This window comes from Cyclopterus lumpus, chromosome 23 (genome assembly GCF_009769545.1).
Source record: "Cyclopterus lumpus isolate fCycLum1 chromosome 23, fCycLum1.pri, whole genome shotgun sequence".
Classification (NCBI taxonomy): domain Eukaryota; kingdom Metazoa; phylum Chordata; class Actinopteri; order Perciformes; family Cyclopteridae; genus Cyclopterus; species Cyclopterus lumpus.
The window spans coordinates 8,114,741-8,134,504 of NC_046988.1; the positions used below are offsets into that span (position 1 = coordinate 8,114,741).

The window sequence follows — 19,764 nt, forward strand, 5'->3', positions numbered from 1 at the left end:
ACTGTTTTATTATTCTGTTTGTTAATGACAAATGTAAAGATTCATTGTATGATGCATGGGAATGAATGGATGTTTTATTGTTTAGACAATAGTTAAAGGGATGCCGATTGAAACCTGAGATGTTGCTTTTATTTTGTAGGCAGGATAATAGGGTTTTATTCTGAAGGGGAACTTCCTGTCCTTGACCGGAAGTGTGAGCTTTGACCCCCGCTAGTTTATCGATTTGAGGCATTCTTTGAAGTGGCCAATGGAACTAACCCTCAGGTGTGAACCTTATGTCTTATTCGCTGGTCAGCGTAGCATGCTGTGTCTCTGAAAGGTATTTGCATGAATACCTCCACTAACCAATGGGAGCTTAGCTCAGCGAATGGACTGCGAATAAAACTAATTGTGAGACGTGAATTTGGTCTCTTACGTGGTGACGCCAGACAGAAACTGTTGGCTAAGTCAGGAGACTGTGGAAGCGAAGCCATGTGAGCGCGTCCGGGCCTGGACCATGTATGTATACAGATGACTCTTGTTTGTTATGATTAAATAATGATTATTATATATCTCTGGCTTCGGAGCTTCTTCTTCCAAGCACAAGGTAGCTCGAGACTCTCTGAACTCTTACATAGGCTAAACAAATTTACTAAAGAAGTGTAAATCCCAATAAGATAGATAGATAGATAGATAGATAGATAGATAGATAGATAGATAGATAGATAGATAGATAGATAGATAGATAGATAGATAGATAGATAGATACTTTATTCATCCCCAATGGGAAATTTGTTTGTAGCAGCAGCAAGCATGGTTATACAATAAAATAAAATAGCAGAGCAGGACATATTACATTTAAGAAATTTAAATAATAAAGGAAATGAAAAAAATGAATAAGCAAAGTGTATCTAAAAACAATAACATCTATCAATTAACATTAAACACCCTAAATTGTTCAATAATGTAATCCAATTAGAATTCAATTGATAATTGAACTTCTGTGCTCCCTGTAAATATAAAAGTGTAACATAAAGTGCTTCAATGTATGTGTATTGCACCAATACCAGGAATAATGCAAAGGTTTGGAATCATACAGTATCTGCAACTGCAAAATATCACCACGATACACTGTTGCTGTGTTGTGCTTTACAGAAAAGCTGCAGTGTGGTGGTTATTCATATTAACTTGTGTCATTCAATCTGAATCCAGTATTACTTCATGCCTTGATTTTATTTCCTTCCACTGAAATTATGAACAACAATGCACTCAGATTGCACTCATACCTCAAGTTATTTTATTTCATTTGCAGATGCTGCTGTACACTAGAAAAGACAAATAACTCATCGGGAGCATCATCCAGTATAGAAACCAGTTTCAGATTTCTGTATTCAGGGATGCTTCCTTCACCTTGGCTCCTTGACAGGATGTCAACAGCATGCATGTAAACAATAGACAAACATATTTATGTTAGGAAAAGAAAAAAGCTGATGAAAAGTTAGGCACGATTTAAAAAGAATCCATGGTCAAGTGAACATAAGAAGTCAAACATAATGTGCTAAGATATGAAAAATCAAGGCCTACTAATTTGGTCATGTTTGAGATAAATCACATTTTTAACTTTGTATTTCAAAAACACGAGAAAGTACATTATATTGTATCCTCTATTCTTCTTGACAAAATTGCCTCTTAATTACCCTACAATAAACACCAGCGCGTGTTCGACTGTATCGCGTTATATGGTCTACAGGAGGTAATGAGTGAAGTCGACCAGCAGAGGCGCTAGATATCCCTCTCTGGCTCATTGTTTTGCGGCTCAACGTCGCTCTGCACCGCCGGGCGGAGACAGCAACGGGTCAGAGGAAAATGGCGGACGGTGTGGATCACATCGATATCTACGCCGACGTCGAAGAGGAATTCAACCAGGTATTGAATCCGTTATTAATTCACCACACTTCGACGAATGTTTGTATTTTCCTGTATATTTACGTTTCCCGTTGTTGATCGTATTTTTCGGAGAACGGTGGGCCGACGAGTTTCCCTCGCGCACAGGCCCGCCCGTTCACCATGATGCAAACCCGCATCCTCGGGGATATTATTCGGCTCGAAATGTTGCATTTGCGGCTTTGTCGACATTTAAGACGGCGCATGATACACGCAGTAATAGCCCTGCACGGTGCACATTGAAACGTGTGTGCGTGTGCAGGTGAAAGCGAAAAGCAGCCGCGTGTATTGTTCAGCGCTCCCAGTTTGAGGCCTGTGGCGGGTTATCGTGCACAACAAACGTAGTTTCGTTAGCTAGCTCGCGTTAGCTGCTTTACCGAGACAATTATGTTTACTAATAACTTATTTTGAAGTCGTTTGTGTTTTCATTTCATTTAAGCAGACTCTTTAAGTGAAACCATCTAATGATGGTTGTGTATGAAACGTTTATTTTATTAATTAGAAACGGGTTTTAATAAATGTAACGTTATGGATTGTTAGCTTCAGACTGTTAGCGTGTAACGTTGTGAGTCGATGTTTTCTTTCTTCACACACGCCCCTTTTCCCTAATATACAGATCTGTGACGCAGATAATTTGATAATAATAGTAAACATTTATACGCTACGTTATCTGCACCAATGTCTTCCCTCCATCGTGTAGGTAGGACGTCTGTTTATACTCAGAACAAGCTCTATAAAACCTGCGCGTTCCTATAAACGGCTTATGCACTGGCATGACCTTATCATTCATCCATCAGCAAACTATCATCAGCTTCTCCAATTACCTGTTTGACGTGCAGTTGACGTCAACTGTACATTTTTCTTTGCATTGTTTGCATATCTGGTAACATGCACAGACAATATTACCGAAGTATTCACTTGACGCACGTAAGAGTTAACGTTATGTATTGCTTTTTTAAAGAGTTACTGACTCAGATTCAGCTAAACATATTATATTATATTACATTATATTATATTACATGTCATTTAGCTGACGCTTTTTTTCAAAGCGACTTACAATCATGTTACATTCATACACTGTAGACACAGCTACAGGGAACAATTCAGGGTTAAGTGTCTTGCTCAAGGACACATCGACTAGGGGATTGAACCACCAACCCCCTGATTGAAAGACGGAGCTACTAACCACTGACCCATAGTCACCCAAACATGATTGAAGTTATTTAGAAACATGTCTTAAAAATATGTTTACTGTACTATTTGGCTGTAAGAGGTTCCTACCAGCTTCATAGGGATTTCCTCTGTACACAATATATACAAGTACTTTTGACAAAGGCGATCATTTAAGAATTGTTTGTATGAGCAGTACACTTCACATACACCAATACTCATATTCGTAAGAAACTGATTGCCTTTATATCTAAAAGCTGTACACAGTCGCCATTAGGCGTACACCACTAGCCTTGTTGAACTGATAAAGGCAAATGGCCTTGTGAATAAAGCTGAAAAAAGAACCCCCTTTTCTCAAATTGGTCAGTTATTGCACATAAGACAAATCATCAGGATTTCCTGTCACCAGTTACTTCTGCAATCAAATAATACAACGAAAAGTAAAAAAATATACCCCTACATTGTGTTATGAATGTACTGAAAAATCAGCAAAATATGTTCCGGTGTATATACAGTACACTTGGCAAAATCGATAGACTAGCATTTCTTTTTTTTGACACTGCAGCATGGGTCCCGGGTAGTACATGCCGATGAATGGCAATCGCCTTCCCTCGATTCTGCAGAGCACAAAGCTGCCACAGCTCAGAACGCATTAGCAAAGGCAGCAGACTTTTAAAATTCATTGGAATTTTGTATGGATGCAGGCTGACGAATGTATGGCTTTGAGTGTATTTAGCAGCTCAAGGACAAACGATTACATTTTAAATGTCCTGATAATATATTCAGTGTTCTGAAAGTGTCACTCATGATTGACTGAACTGTTACTATCATGCTCAACAGGAATCTGACTACCCAGTCCATGAACAGATCGACCTGTATGATGATGTAATATCCCCATCAGCCAACAATGGTGATGCTCCAGAAGACCGCGACTACCTGGACACGCTGCCAACACCAGGTGGTTCCGATGGAGGAAAGGGTGCCCCACCCAACGTGGTCTATACCTACACAGGCAAAAGGATTGCCCTGTACATAGGAAACCTCACATGGGTCAGTATCTGATAATTCTGTTCAGGCTATTTAGACACATAATGGAAAATGTTTAAGAGCATGAATAAACAGTAGCACCATTTTCTTTAAAGTAAAGACAACTAGACAATCCTGTAAACAAGGTATTCTGGTGCCATGCTAAATGTTGACCCACACACCTTTCTGCAAGTTGTGAAACATTACATAATGAATATCAAATTAAGCCATTCGGTACGAATATACTGATAATGCCTTCTTCTGTTACGCAGTGGACAACAGACGAGGACCTGACGGAAGCTATCCGTTCGGTAGGCATCACAGATGTGCTGGAGATCAAGTTCTTTGAAAACAGAGCCAATGGCCAGTCCAAAGGGTAAGGTTATTATATGTTTTTGACATGATTAAACTAAATCGTAGCCTGTTATAGGTAAAGATTATTACTCCTTGGTATATACATAACATAAAAATGTTTCATGCTTGAGCCGCAGAAGAAATAGAACTCTTTTTTTTCTTTTTTGCATGAATCTGATTGTGTTTATTCTCTGCCCTCATCTTACAGGTTTGCGTTGGTGTGTGTGGGCTCAGAGGCATCATCGAGAAAATTAATGGAGCTGCTGTCGAAGAGGGAGCTCCATGGTCAGAATCCCATCGTCACCGCGTGCAACAAGCAGTCCCTCAGCCAGTTCGAGATGCAGTCACGTAAGAGTAAGTAGGATAAATGCACGTTTGGGATCTTTAAGTTAAAACCATTCAATTAATTTAACTTGCATGCTTGTTACCTTGCTAGTTTTAAGATGTCATGTAAAATATATTTGTAAATGCATTAAATTTAGGTGCTTAACACACATAGTCAGTTTTGATCCCATCGTGTTTATACGTGCACATTTATTTTCTACTGTATATGAAATAGAAAACTGAGTTACAAATTATTTAGTCTTCTTATATTTCTCAGGTACCCAGTCAGGGCAAATGTCTGGGGAAGGTAAAGCTGGTCCTCCTGGTGCTGGTCTTCGTGGAGGTTTCCCCATGGGTCGAGGCAGAGGCAGGTTCCCTGGACCACCCGGCCCCGGTGGAGACCGCTTTCCTGGTCCTGTTGGGCCTGGAGGACCGCCACCACATTTCCCTGGTTAGTTTGGGAACACGTTTGTGCCAATATGGTTGGGATAAAGTTGCTCTCAGTTCACTCAGTTACAAGATGATATTTAAATACTGCTGACATCAATTAAGATGGTTAGTGATTGTAAGTAATTAAGAACTAACAAGAATGAGGAAAAAACATGAAGTTATTGTTAAATGTTACTTTGGTCTTGCGATACCAAACAAGGTGAGTGGTAGAAAAGATGATTGTGTCGTGATCACGTCTATATATATATATATATATATATATATATATATATATATATATATATATATATATATATATATATATATATATATGACGTGATTTTGTTAAAGTTTTTTTACAATAAAGCATTCCAACAGATTGTAAAAATCACCATAGTGGGAGAAATTCAAACTTAACATAAGATGGGGTAAAATTCAGCTTTTTGTCTGGCAGTGCTGCTCTGTAAGCACAGTCCAGGCTTTGCTACTACTCCCACCCGCATGGAACCAAGACTAGTCTATTGTAGTGTGTTTTTTGTGCGCAATCTTTCAACCATTAAATCTCCCATGATAGGGCTTTTGTCTTTGCATGTTCCCTCCCCATTTGGTTTGTTCTTTCGTTGTCTCTTCACCTGCAGTTGAACAAATAATCCTTTCCTGGCTGCAATTTTCTGCTTTCTGACAATTTAAAACACCATTGCTTGAGAAGCAGTTAGCTCAAAGCTTAAATTCCTTTTAAAATCTTGGCTTGGCCGCCTCACACAGGTAGTAGGCAGCGCTGCCATCTCTTCTCTTTTTTTCTTTCCCATTTCTGCATCTTTTCTTTAACGTCCCCCTTTTCTTTCACATTTCTTTTTTCGCTTAGTGGCTGATGCCCCGTACTGCTGAGCTGTGAAAGGCCTTCAGTTAGTAGGGGGAAGTTTATGAAGGGTAGAGTTGTGATTGGTTTGCTTTCTTCCCCATTAGGCCCGGGCATGAGACCAGATCTGATTAGGCACCAAGATGGCCCTCTGATGGATATGAGTTTCAATCCATTCCCGCCGGGGGGCAGGAACGGGAACTGGCGTGGCAGAGGTGAAACACCTCTTGATCTGATTGAATTTATCGATCACCTTTTTATCCTAACCCGTAGCTGTTTATTCGTGGGAGTTATACCATTAAAACAGCTGAATTTCTTACTCCCTTATTCCCTTAATATACAGTTTCCACGAAATACTATCAGTTGTACACAAGGATGGGATAACAGTGTGCAAACTAAAGGAACGCTCCCTCTCAATTAAGTGTTTAGGAGAGAGCATTGAATGCAGGGCGTCTGGTTTTAAAAAAAGCCTGCTTCAAACAATTTGTTTTGAATGTATCATCTTTTTTGTTGCCCTCTGGTTTAATTTGCAGTATTATTTTTTTTATTATTATATGTCCTTTTGACATTTGTTGTTCCCTGTATGTATGGCTTGCTCTTTTTCTGTCTGTTATTGTCCTGTCTTTTTGAAGGAAATCATGTAAAATACTAGCTACTACAGGATATTAATAATTTTTTTTAATATGCAAGTTTTAAACCAGCCAAATTTATTTCCAAGTAGAAAAGGCAGTGTTGTTTTTTTACCACACTTATTTCCACTTGATACTAATGTTGGGGAGAACTCTACCTGCTATATAACATCAAAAGATAAAGTGTTCACTAAATCTTACTCTGTCTCATGCTCTTCGGTTTTGTCCCTTGTGTTCTTTTAGGTGGAATGCAGGGTCCTCCACGTCCCCCACTTGGTCCACCTGGTCCCCCTGGTCCACCAGGACCTCCACTTCCTGGTCAGGGCCTCCCCCCTCCCCTTGCTGGTCCTCCAAATCGAGGCGATAGGCTTCCTCCCCCTGTTCTATTCCCTGGTCAGTTTGGCCAGCCGCCAATGGGACCCCTGCCCCCAGGTCCCCCTCCTCCAGGTTATGGCCCTCCTCCTGGTCCCCCACCCCCTCAGCAGGGCCCACCACCCCCGGGGCCCTTCCCACCACGTCCCCCAGGCCCCATTGGGCCCCCCATGGCTTTGGCTCCACCTCCACACATGCCAGGTCCCCCGCCGGGTGGACCGCCACCAGCACCCCATGTCAACCCTGCATTCTTCCCCCCACCTGGCAACAACAACATGCCACCTAATGACAACCGAGGCCCCCCTGGACCAAACGACCCATACGGACGCCCACCACCATATGAAAGAGGGGACTACGGTCCTGGAGGCCGGTAAGAATGGGTGGTGGAACAAATATTGAACATAGTAATTAATATAATGGAATTTGGACAAAAGGCTGCTCATTTTATTAAGTGCAAAAATTCTGGACTTCCATAGTAAATTGCTGATTTACACTTACATTTTTGTTTTTGAAGCTCATTTACACTGTTTACAAAAATAGAAGTGTCTTTGGTAACTTAACACCTGCATTGACCTTTGTGTGTATTTATAGTGAGATGGAGGCGTCACGGACCCCTCTAAGCGAGGCAGAGTTTGAGGAGATCATGAACAGGAACAGAGCCATCTCCTCCAGCGCCATATCTAGAGCAGTGTCTGATGCCAGTGCAGGTAAAACGCATCAGAATGTCTGTGTGCACACATTTAATGCCAACAAGACAAATGCTGAGAGCCTATTAAAACGTAATGCAAACTTGTGTTCTCTTTAGCTGACTATGGCAGTGCTATAGAGACCTTGGTGACAGCTATCAGTCTGATTAAGCAGTCCAAAGTGTCAGCAGATGACCGCTGTAAGGTCCTCATCAGTTCCCTGCAGGACTGTCTCCACGGCATTGAGTCAAAAAGCTACGGTTCAGCCTCCAGGTAAGATTACATTTTGTGCAGTAGTAATTCTGACTGTACCTAAACAATTTCTTCCAATTGGGAATTGGCCCTGGAACATTTGGTGTTTGAAACTTTGAACCCCTTGTACACAGTCCAATGATGCTTGTCCATGCCAGGCGAGAACGTTCCAGGGAACGGGACCACAGTCGCTCCAGAGAAAAGAGCCGACGTCACAAGTCCCGCAGTCGTGACAGGCATGAGGACTATTACCGAGAACGCAGCCGAGAGCGCGACCGCCATCGCGAGAGGGACCGTGACCGCGACCGGGAGAGAGAGAGGGAAAGGGAGTACCGACACCGCTAGACAAGGAGGGAGGTGGGTACCACATTTCCGGTGTTATTTACTTCTGTCATAAGCTCTCTTCTGTCTTCTTCATCACAACACTTTTTAGACCTGGATCGAGGCAGAAGATGCATTTTTCTTTGAGTGCTCACCACCTCATCATTGGATTAAAGGCTTCACTTTAGGATTTTCTGAGCCAATTACCTATTTGGCCAAAATGTAATCTACAGAAGGCGGTGTGTGTAAACACCCGGGATACCAAATTATTAAGTAAATGTTGCCATTGCCCTCATAAATCCAGTCAGTTCTAGGCCATAAAAGGCTTTTGAACATTTTAAAAAGTTCAAATAATAAGTTACAGTAGAGAATGACACTTTAATATCTCTCTATAAATATATGAGGAAGTAGATCAGGAGAGACAAAGTAAGCAATGGAAAAAATTCACAAATGCAGTCCGTTGGTTTCAGGTAGGTCTAAGGTAAGTCTGCTTTTCTTAAAATGTCATTAGTCATCACAGTTGTATCTGGTCTTTCAGACAATATGTGTAACACTTGCTGTATTTACCATGCTACATTGCACAAAGGGGTTTGTAAGAGTTGTATCAATGCTGTTCTCCCCATATCAGAAAATACACTGATAATTACTGGCAATTGACTATGTGGATGTATTGTTACTTTTTGGTCTACATGCCCTTGACGCTGGCAATGTGCAAAATTTCTCTGCCACTTTTTATATAGTCTATACTATAATTACATTTTTAAAAAATCATAATGATTTCAGTTACAGATGGCATGGCTAGAAAACTATTGCTTGTCCATGTTTTGCGGGGGTGAGTGCACTTTTGTACTCGTTCTGCCTTTTCAGACTCCTGAGATGAGCTTTTGCTAATATAACATTGGTTTTGCTCAAATCGTGAAATGTATCAACATTTAGTTTTTTACCAGCATCTATGGCCAGTAGACCAAAAATATATATATATATTTTTCTGCCTTGAATATGAAGATTCAATACTTAATTGCCATCATTATATGTGAGTTTAATTGAAGTGTATTGTGGCTTGGTTTGTCAGTGTCCTTGTAATAGTAGTCAAAGTATTCCCCAATAATTTTTTTACAGTACTAAATAACAGATGTGTGGTCTGTTCAAATTGGATTGTATTTTTAGATAAACTAAATGACAGTGTTCAACTTGTCGATATTAGATCAATCTACACTTTGTAAATGTTCCATTCAGTCATGTTGTATACGTATGACCATTTCAGTAGAGTATATGTATCTATATATATATATATATATATATATATATATTTTAAAAATTGTCATGAGAAAATGAACATTGATTTATCCAACGGTGTTTATAACTGCTGATTTTTGGACACAGAATATTTTGACAATGTCATTGTGCCATATATGCATGTCAGTAATATTGCCTGACATTTTAGTTTTGTCAGATTTTGAATGTTTTGTAGCCAAGTATTACTTGCGTTTGAGCCATTGTACCTCAATTTAAGAGGTTAAGGGTAAGAGAAAAAACATTCAGGCCTTTTTTGTTCTGAAAACAAAGATCGTAATGCCCTTAATACACATATTGTGTAACATAATGCTTTGAAGCAAAAGCCAAATTTGATGTTCTGCTTGAATTGATCAATCGCTTCGCATTTTACATTATTTGTAATAAGCTGATTGTCAGAATTGGTTTACATTCAGGATCAATGCATGATTAATTGCAGTATCTTACATATATGATTGGCAAGAGTAATTTACATGTACACATTGAATAATGAATTAAAAGATCGAACCAGAAAGATGTTTTCAGATCCCACATTTTTTGGCTGCCGCCATTATTACATTTTCTCTAGTTGAGTTACCTGATTCAGTTAAACTAAAGAAAATCTGAATCTTATTTGTAAGAACTTGTCAATAATATTGCAGGTATACAACAATTTCTTTGTCAATGCAGCAAATTCATGACTATGCTAATTGTTATTTGACTGACTGATACATAGTATACATTTATATTTGTTTTTTTATGTGACTTGTATGTACAGATGATTCCCACTTAGTTGATTTTAATGGTAACTCGTCGGTTGGCAGGAGATCATGAAAGTATTTTGGCTCATAGCGTTATGTTTTTTGCTGGCTTTTTGGATGTTTGGAAGTCATGTTATGGATACGTTTTAGTTGAAAATATATATGACACCAGCTTGTGCACAACAAATATCAATACTATATTGCAAATCTTTTGAGGCTAATTGGCCGGCTTGGTGTTCGGTTTCCATGCGTTATTCGCGTGTTAAACATGATAACTTGTGTAAAGTCTTGGAACTGCAGTTGAAATATCTGGTTTGATCGATTTCTGTGTCGTTCTCATGTCCTTCACTGCCAACGCACCTCAGATGTTTGTGGTGTTGTATATGAACCGGTCCTTCTAGAGCAGTCTAGTAGGTTACATGGAAGCATCCTGGTACAGTTGGGCATCACCCCAAAAAATATTTCCCATAATTTTACATTAGCTTTCAGACCTGAACTACATTCACTCTTGAGAGATGTCTAAATATAAAGACTATATACACATTTTATACACCATTTCATATATTTCTCTCTCTAATACGTGTGAACTGGGGTGGTTTGTCTTGTGGGGTTGCTGAATTTTGTAACGCTGGGAAAACTTAGACCAAAAGAATATAACTGTCTATGTAACACCTAATGGTCCATATACCAACCAATTTTTACTGAAGTAAGACGTTATGTCCACTGGGAATTTCTTAACAAAACATTGCTCTTGTAAAGAGAATATTTTTCCCAAATTGTGTCCAGCATATGTACATTTTCAGTAGCAACAGCTAAATGTAAATACCCTTTTCTTTTTTTTAAACACGCGCTGCATTTCCATAGTAGCATTGCAGCAGCAATCACTGCAATTATCACATTGAACACATTTCATGTTACCTGTTGTACAAGAGATCCCCAGTGGGCACAGGGCCTTATAACTTTCAGTCATTTGTAAATGCTAAAAATGCATTTGTTGAGTATTTTCAACTAAATGGTTCTAGGTCTCAACCTGCCTTTTTGTATTCAGTCTGATATCTTATTGCATGGTCATTGGGGGGCAAAAGAGAATTGATGCTTTTAATCCTGCTGGTAGACTGGCTACTTGTTGTGTCCACAGACATGCTTTAAAGCTTTTATCTGTTCATATTGCCATGAGGGAAATGTACACTGTTTGCAACGGGCTGAAATGACTTTATGCTATCCCTTCAGTCTGTCTAGATGCATGCTCAGGGTCACAGGCCTGATGTCCTTTCAAACAGGCATACTATTTGCTCATGTTGAACCAGGGTCAAACAGTTGTATGTACATGTCAATACGCATTCATGCCCATTTAAATGACGGGATATATAAATTATACCTGAATACACTGAGATGGGCTACGTTTGTATAAAATGAGACAATTACAATTTACTCTTTAATTTGGCGATTGGAATGCTTTAGTTGTGCAAGTCTGCTTTTTTTTGTGGCTTTTTAAAAATAAAAAAAATTATATATATATATATATATATATATATATATACCTGAAGCCATCTACGTTTTTCTGAATATATTATTATTGAGTGGATGCCCACATCTACCTGCTTGCTTGTCAAAACATAATCTGTAAAATCAAAATATTTAAATGATAAGTATTACATCTTAAACTGTTTTTGTGTAGCGTTTTTAATGGATAAACAAGTGGAAGTTCTGAAAGTTCATGGACTGGTTGACCCTGGTTTGACTCGGTCCACTTTAATATTTTCTATAATGAACATAGGTTCAAAGCATATTTTGATTATGGCAAACGATTTGTTAGTCTGATATTTGATCTGACCTGTAATCTGACTGACAAAATTTCAGCTATGCCCCTTCCCACTTGTACTGGATGTTAAAGTCCCTTATAAATGATGGTGTGACCAGGAGTACCATTGAGTTTGACTACTGTGTTGTATACAATATTGTAATTGTCGGTTTAACTGTTTTTGTCTGTAGCCATGCACCATGTCAAATCTTTTCTAAAGCAAAAACATCAAGTTTCAATATGCATTTGAATCTCTGAGTCGTGTGAAATCATCTGTACTCATTTGACATGCCTGTAAGTGAGGCCTTTTTGGTGCAGATACCAGATGTAATTCACTCTGTAAATCCAAACCAAATAAATCACCAAGGCTTAATGAATCACATTTTAAATAATTAGAATACCGAACAAATTTGAAATGACTTTCTGTATCAGAACTGTTGTCATTTCATCTGATAAATGTAATACTTCTGTTGAGAGGTGCTTTAATGTGGGTAAAATGTAATCGGGTTAGTGGACCCATTGTTGACTAATTATTATGCTGCTATCATTCATAGTTTAAGATAAACACGCTGCCTCCAGATTCCTGTCCCTTGCATGCTGGACTTTGTCTTTCTCAGTTCTAAATACAAAGTATTGCAGCTTAATTGCTGGCATAATGTCATAAAGAGATATACTAAATTGACAATTCTTCCCTGTTAAATAGATTACAAAATATATTAACCATATATTACTGGGCAGTTGTAGCAATCTGAATCAGATGCGTGCCTTCCTCTTTGTAGTTTTATGTTTTTATCTATAGCTTTTTTGGTCCTTTGTGTCTTTAACTCCTATATTGCTGAATTTCTATGTAACATGTCACAGTGGTTTAGTTTTTAAGTCTGTACCTAAAGCGTACTAGTTGGTTGTAAGGAAAATGTTTTTAAAAAAGTAGCTATTACATATATAATTTGTAGTCAAGTTATTAAAATAAAACTACCAATGAACTATAAACATCTAGTGGATTGTAGATTTTTTTTCAAAGTGGAGGTAGCAAATCTTTTAAGAAAGGGGTGGGGGGAAAAAACACTGCCAACCACACAAAACAGAAAATACACTACATTATGCAGAACTGATCCAAAGCCAAATGTATGTCTCAAGTCAGTTTGCCACTTTTAGAAGATTCCCACATTACCCAGAATATCTTTACCCATACGATTTCAATACAATTTCTCATGTCAATCCCTCACTTTGAAATTCAGTGTAACCTGTAGACAACAGTGTCACACAAATGTCCAAATTCACTGTCCCAAGTCTTCAGAAACTACATTATTACATGGATTTCAATTCTTGTTTGCCAAAAGCTTGTGTCACGGTCAAGCATCTGTTCAAGAATTTCTTCACACATTTAAACTATTTCAAATCCATTTTAAAAAACAGTTTAGTGCATTTAGGCAAATATTCAACTGCATATTGTAATATGTTTCTGTTTGTGTGCGTGTGTGTGTGTGTGTGTGTGTGTGTGTGTGCATACCGATACGTTTCCGATTTGCTTCTTGGATATTTCCTGTTCAAGTTTGCATGACAATGTTTGTGTCTGGGCCAGGGTTGGGTGCAATCCAGTCAACTGAGCATTCAGAGAAACGGAAGTCCTCACAGGATATTATTCTGCCATCTTAAAGGCCACATTTTCTGAGATTTAAAAAAAGTTTTCCTGACCACAGACCCCCTGGTCACAGTAACGTGGTCAGTAAGTGGATTTGGAAGAACTCCATCCCTGATCCCTGTGACTCAAAGTGATGGTGAATTGACCCAGCCCTGGTGTGCACTGTGTCTTTAGTCTAGAGGTGTGATGAGGAGGGGGGGGAGTGTTCACTGTTGGGCTGCCTCCAAACCAAACTCCACCCTTCGTTTTGACACCTTTCAGCTAACGAGGATCAAGGATGGATGGAAGAAAAAGGAGGAAGAATTTCAGTGCGCCACCACCTCCCTACCCTGCATGACCGGACAGGATTACCACCACCACCTATTCCTCCATCTCTACACCCATTCTTCTCTGTCTGTTCATCTTGTCTGCCTGATTAAGAGCAGTGGATGGAAGACCCTGACCTGTGTAAGGCTGTTATCCCAACATATATACTCATGGTAACTAAAGATGAAAGAAAAGAAACTTTCCAAGCAGTTCTTTTATTTTTATGATGTTTTATTTGACATGACGATGACTACGTGTGATGCTCTTTTTTTTTTGTGCAAAGAAACAATAAAATGGCCCACACACTCCCTAATTAGAAGACACAAACATTACATCCTATTTGTTTTTTATTTTTCCTTGGCTCGCTGTACTGTGTACATTCAGTTTAGAGATCAGTTTTTATAGGGTACATGTTTGATGTGTTCTCCCCACCCCTCAGTCTCATTTCTTTCTTTTGTTAGAATGTTTGTAAATGTCTCTCTGCTTTTGATTAAAAACTAGATGGTGTTGTAATAAAAAATGTTTACTGAGGTACTCAATGCATTTGGTGAATTCCTCTACGTTTGGCTCATTTATATTAAATGTGTATTTTAGATTGTTTTTCATATCGAATTTGTGTGCGTTCAGATTTTGTTTATTTTTAGAGAGCAGCTTTATGGTTTAAAAAAAAATAGTATTTTTGTTTTGTTATTTTATTCAAATGGAGCAAACTTTTACACGGTAAGACAATTTAATTGAATGTACTCTTTTGCAATGTGCATTGATGAAAGGATGTCAACCTTGAACAAGTTGAAGGTCAACATGTACATGCAGTAATTTTGAGCAGATTTATTTACTATTAAGCCAAAAGAATCACAATACTGTGTAACGCACTGAATAGCTATTACCAAGAACCCTTCCAATCCAAATTGTTTGTCTTTGTTTTGTTAATGTGAAATCTATTCATTCTTATATTTAGTAATCCATGTTAATTTAAGCAGCTATTGTAGTTAAAACTTGCATGGAATTGGTCATCATTTATATATTTTTAATTCATTCCATTTGGTAATTTGCCATCTAAAGAAGACTATTGACTTTTTTTTTGCTCTTTTGTGCCACATCTAACCTGTTTCTGTATGTTCCTGTTAAACACTTTTACTCTGTCACACCATAGATAGAATATTTCAACACAACATACGGAACAAATTCAGGGAAACTGGTTCTTCATATGCAATTTGTTTATATGTGATGTGCACCATAACATTAACTTTGTCATCATATGCAAGGCCGACTGTCATGTTCATTATTTAACAGACTGATTTTCAACTCAGGGATAAAGAGCTTTTAGTTTGGAGTATTTCATATGGTGATAAATAAGCACTTGCATGTCTGTTTTTTTTTTGTTTTTTTCACTGATTAATATTTTCAATTACAAAATATATTAGTCTTATATGTCGTAATATTTGAACCTTGATCATAAGGCCAGACAGACAAGTGATTCAATTTCCGTAAATAACATGGGGGTGGGGGGGTTGTGTCGCTGCAACAGTGTTTTCTGAGGCGCTTTGATATTGCTGTTTGAATATGGAACAAATGAAATTCAAATTAATACTGTTGATGAACACTGATATTAACAGGTTAGCAAACACAACTCCTGTTTATATCGGCCACATTAACTTTTTATTGTCTTAAGTTCCTCTTGTGATTTTTATTGGAGGTTATTTGTTTACATGCAAGTGGATTGTTTTTTTGTTTTTTTTCCCCGTTGCCTCGTTCTAAATTCATAACTATCCCCTAAAATATGACCTGTTCAAAAGTGTTTGATTGTAAAGATTGTTGAACATCTAGTTGCCGTAATGGCTCCAGGAATCCCTCTGAACTTTGATGAAAATATGTTAATAAGAATGTGAAGGCACCCAATTATTTTTGAAAACCCTAAAGCTGCTCCTGTTGTGTGTTTATTTTAACCCTATATATATCTATATATAGATATATATAAATGAATATTAATCCATTTGCTCCAATAACTTTGTAAACTCTGTAAAAGAGTAATGAAGCATTGTAAATTGGGTTTTTGTACAAAAAACTATGTGAAAAAGTGGGCAATTTTGCACTTATGGAGGGGATATTATTAACTGTGTTAAATGTGTTGGAAACATGCCAGAGTGACACCTCTTTGCCTCTTCAGTTGAACCTACAAAGGCTTCATGCTGTAGCACTTTGAGTCTTTTAGGTTCATTGACTGTTGTGATCTCAACAAACTCCCGGCACAGTGCCACTCAGTGTCTTCATAGTCTGAGGTCTAATCAGCGAGGATAAGAACATGTCTGTGCCGGGCTTTCAGTAACGATGCCCGGGCGTCTCTTTGTCCTGCCTTGTGCTCACTTCTCTCCACAGCGCTGGGGGTAAGTGTTTTCAGGTCTCCATCACTACAGAAGACCAAACGGTCCAGTCCAGTTGAAGTCTGGCGGACTCTGCCGCATCCAGACAGACCAAGGCTTTACCTCACACTAGAGGCTGGAAAGTATATTTTCTTGTGTTTTCACTATTTGACTTGAAAAATGGAATGGTAGGATACATTTTCACTAGACCTACCTGAGCCTTAGCTACTTTTTCATTGTAACAGATAATGTAAATGTTTGACCCAAACTGGTGAAACACTTTATGTAACTTGTTAAAATTCAGTGGTCTACCTGTAAATGTAATTGAGCAGAGTAGTTTTGCAGACTTGCCCAGTGAAGAGCAGGACTACATGAAAAGTGTAGTTTGTATTATTAATGAAGATTAAAAATCCCCTCTATTTTATTTACAGTGGGGGCTGCTATCATCCTGTACTACTGCCAGAAATGTTTAGTTCTAACTACACATACCCCGTCTGGGGAAGGCCTATGGTAGCCAAGAGTCATTAAGTGGTCATTGCACCTACAACAATAAATAAAACGGTTCTAAATTTGTTTTTGTTATGTGGTTTTCCTTTGTACATAATGCATTTAATTAGTCTGCAGAGTGGGCATTGGGTAAAGGATTATCAATTACTTCAAGCCTACTAATGTCAATACAATTTGGTCCACAAATTATCTTGTGAGTAGGATAAAAGTTTTCAAAATGCATTCGCCATCATTTTTTATTTGTTTTTAGGTTCGATGAAGGTGCAAAAACAAACAAATGTATAGATGCAGAGATGTATTTGTTCAAAATTAAAAATGAGCATAGTCTTACCTATTTAAGGGTCATTGCCATTATATGTCTACATTCGTGGGACTCAATTTATTATAATGGTTCTAATATACTTAATTACTAGAGAGACGTCTAGTACAGTCACATATGGCGCAAATTGAACAAGCAAAGTTTCTACTGATCATCTAAAACATGACAGTACGGTTAACTGGTGTTTTCAACCATAGTTGTAAACACATGATTGATTTAAACGGTGATCTTAAAAGTAGCCATGAATGCCATTTTTTTTTGCAAAGTTGACATACTTAAGTAAAGCTAATAAGGCGGTTGCAGTATGTTTGAGCCATCGAGGAAATGATTATACAAATTATCACAAAAACGTAATACATCATTCTACGCTTCTTGTCCGATGCTTCCTCCATCAGCCGGAACTGTAATGTGTCGATGTTTCAATCCTACCGTGCATTTTAAGACGTTACACTCGTCACTTCCGGCTGTTGTTTGGCTGGTTGTTTGAAATGAGAAGGCTGGCTGTATAAAGCCTATTTTAAATGCTTGAATGGCAGGTTTATTCCACGGGGATACACGCTGTGGAACAAGAAGAGTCCTATAGAGTGTGCTACGGGATCTACTTCACTCTTTCGACCGTACTATGTTTAAAAAGATGACTGAATTTGGTCCAGATTCCGGGGGGAGAGTTAAGGTAACGTGACGCTGGAGCAGTTTTGTGTTATTGAACATATCCGTTCATTGTATTATTACGGTAGTTTAATAATTACGCAACGAAAATGTTCGTGTCAGTGAATAATATCCTTAGTTATAATTCATGTTACGTTGCCCACACCGGTTCTCTGTCCTGTTGTTTTCTATTATCTTGTAATTGGGAGTGTTTGAATAGGAACACGGTTATGTATGTTTCCCCTCTAATCTGCAGGGAATAACCATCGTGAAGCCCATTGTGTTTGGGAACGTTGCCCGTTACTTTGGGAAGAAGAGAGAGGAGGATGGACACACACACCAGTGGTCTGTCTATGTGAAGCCTTACAGAAATGAGGTGAGCCTTTCAAATCACATCCAGGCTTTTGCAAAGCATATGAAATACTGCCAACTGCCAACCAAAGTTGTTCTTAATTGTTTACATAAGTACATACTATTGTTCTCCCAGGATATGTCTGCTTACGTGAAGAAGATCCAGTTCAAGCTTCATGAGAGCTATGGTAACCCTCTGAGAGGTGAGTACACCTTAACAGACATACGGGACGAGGAATCTGAATGGATCCGTTTTGTTGTTGGGATGCCTCCTGTGGATTGTACTTAATTATGTTCAAAGGGAAATGTGACATTTAATAAAAGTAAGAGGATTTATGTTGGGGATTGATACAGTGGTACTTCATATAAGCATTTAGTGGCTCACTGTGTTTCTCTTCCTTCCAGTGGTGACCAAGCCTCCATATGAGATTACAGAGACGGGCTGGGGGGAGTTTGAGATCATCATCAAGATCTTCTTCATTGACCCCAATGAGAGACCCGTGAGAGCTAAACTGATATTTTATTTGTACTAAATACTCAACACATAATAATTAGTATTTAGTAGGCACTGTACCTCCTTGTGAGTATGCTTATATTGATTTGTGTGTGTTTCAGGTGACTCTGTACCATCTGTTGAAGCTGTTCCAGTCAGACTCCAGTGCAATGCCGAAGAAGACGGTTGTCTCTGAATTCTATGATGAAATGGTACGTCTGTTAGCTTGCTGTAGCTGGTGACCACAGTGTCTATACTGCATCAATTAATGGTCTTTTACTGTGATAATGTTCATTATTATTATTATTATTACCTATTAATAAATAAATCGCATATCATTTCCAAAGTGTCTACACAAAGAGCTTTGATTTTATTATTATTATTAGCGTTATGATGAAATGGATCAGGGCGTTTTGGCTGTAAATTTAGTACTGTGTGGAACTGAGTGATGGAACTGACTCAGTTGTCTTTGTTATGTTTCAGATCTTCCAGGATCCTACGGCCATGATGCAGCAGCTGCTGACGACTTCAAGACAACTCACCCTGGGTGCATACAAGCATGAGACTGAATGTATGTACACACACACAATGAACACACACACAGAAACACAAGACACATATACAGACTAGTATACCCCAATTTTGTTTTACGTTAACCTCATGCCCCGCATAAGGGGAAAACAATGTTCATGCATCTGTACAGAGGAGCAGCATTGACATTGTTTGAGTTACTGTGATCATGTGTATGTGTGTTTGCAGTCATTGAGCTGGAACAGAGGACCAAGGAGAAAATGGAGGCAGCAAAGAAGAGAACCAGCCAGGAGATTACAGAGCTGAAAGACAAACTAAAAGCCAGCAGAGAAAACATCAACCAGCTGAAGGCAGAGATCAGGAAACTGGAGGAGGATGGAGACCACAAGGAGCACTGAGACATGGACAAATGCACACAAAGTGATAAA

At 38.6% G+C, this 19,764-nt stretch overlaps 2 protein-coding genes across 6 annotated transcripts in view; both read left to right on the top strand.

The window, feature by feature from the left end:
* The first annotated feature begins 1,784 nt into the window (after positions 1-1,784).
* On the top strand, positions 1,785-14,661 carry cpsf6 (cleavage and polyadenylation specific factor 6). Of its 5 annotated transcripts, none has more exons than XM_034525882.1 (11): positions 1,785-1,905; positions 3,934-4,143; positions 4,392-4,495; positions 4,682-4,827; positions 5,057-5,248; positions 6,193-6,300; positions 6,958-7,456; positions 7,678-7,793; positions 7,892-8,045; positions 8,159-8,381; positions 14,083-14,661. In XM_034525882.1, the coding sequence occupies exons 1-10, from the start codon at positions 1,846-1,848 to the stop codon at positions 8,367-8,369; spliced, it is 1,800 nt and encodes a 599-aa protein (XP_034381773.1). In that variant the 5' UTR covers positions 1,785-1,845; the 3' UTR covers positions 8,370-8,381; positions 14,083-14,661. The 5 variants fall into 5 exon arrangements, with proteins under 5 accessions (XP_034381773.1, XP_034381776.1, XP_034381774.1 ...); XM_034525885.1 differs by having other exon boundaries at positions 8,183-8,381; XM_034525883.1 differs by having other exon boundaries at positions 5,075-5,248.
* Positions 14,662-17,742: 3,081 nt separating this feature from the next.
* The window catches only part of yeats4 (YEATS domain containing 4), a 2,685-nt gene continuing 663 nt past the window's right edge, over positions 17,743-19,764 (top strand). Inside the window, exons 1-7 of the mRNA XM_034526181.1 lie at positions 17,743-17,986; positions 18,218-18,337; positions 18,449-18,515; positions 18,718-18,812; positions 18,928-19,017; positions 19,289-19,376; positions 19,565-19,764. The exon at positions 19,565-19,764 is cut by the window's right edge and continues 663 nt beyond it. Of these exons, the coding sequence (XP_034382072.1) occupies positions 17,936-17,986; positions 18,218-18,337; positions 18,449-18,515; positions 18,718-18,812; positions 18,928-19,017; positions 19,289-19,376; positions 19,565-19,734 (681 nt within the window). The 5' untranslated portion in view covers positions 17,743-17,935 and the 3' untranslated portion in view covers positions 19,735-19,764. The remainder of the gene's footprint in view (positions 17,987-18,217; positions 18,338-18,448; positions 18,516-18,717; positions 18,813-18,927; positions 19,018-19,288; positions 19,377-19,564) is intronic.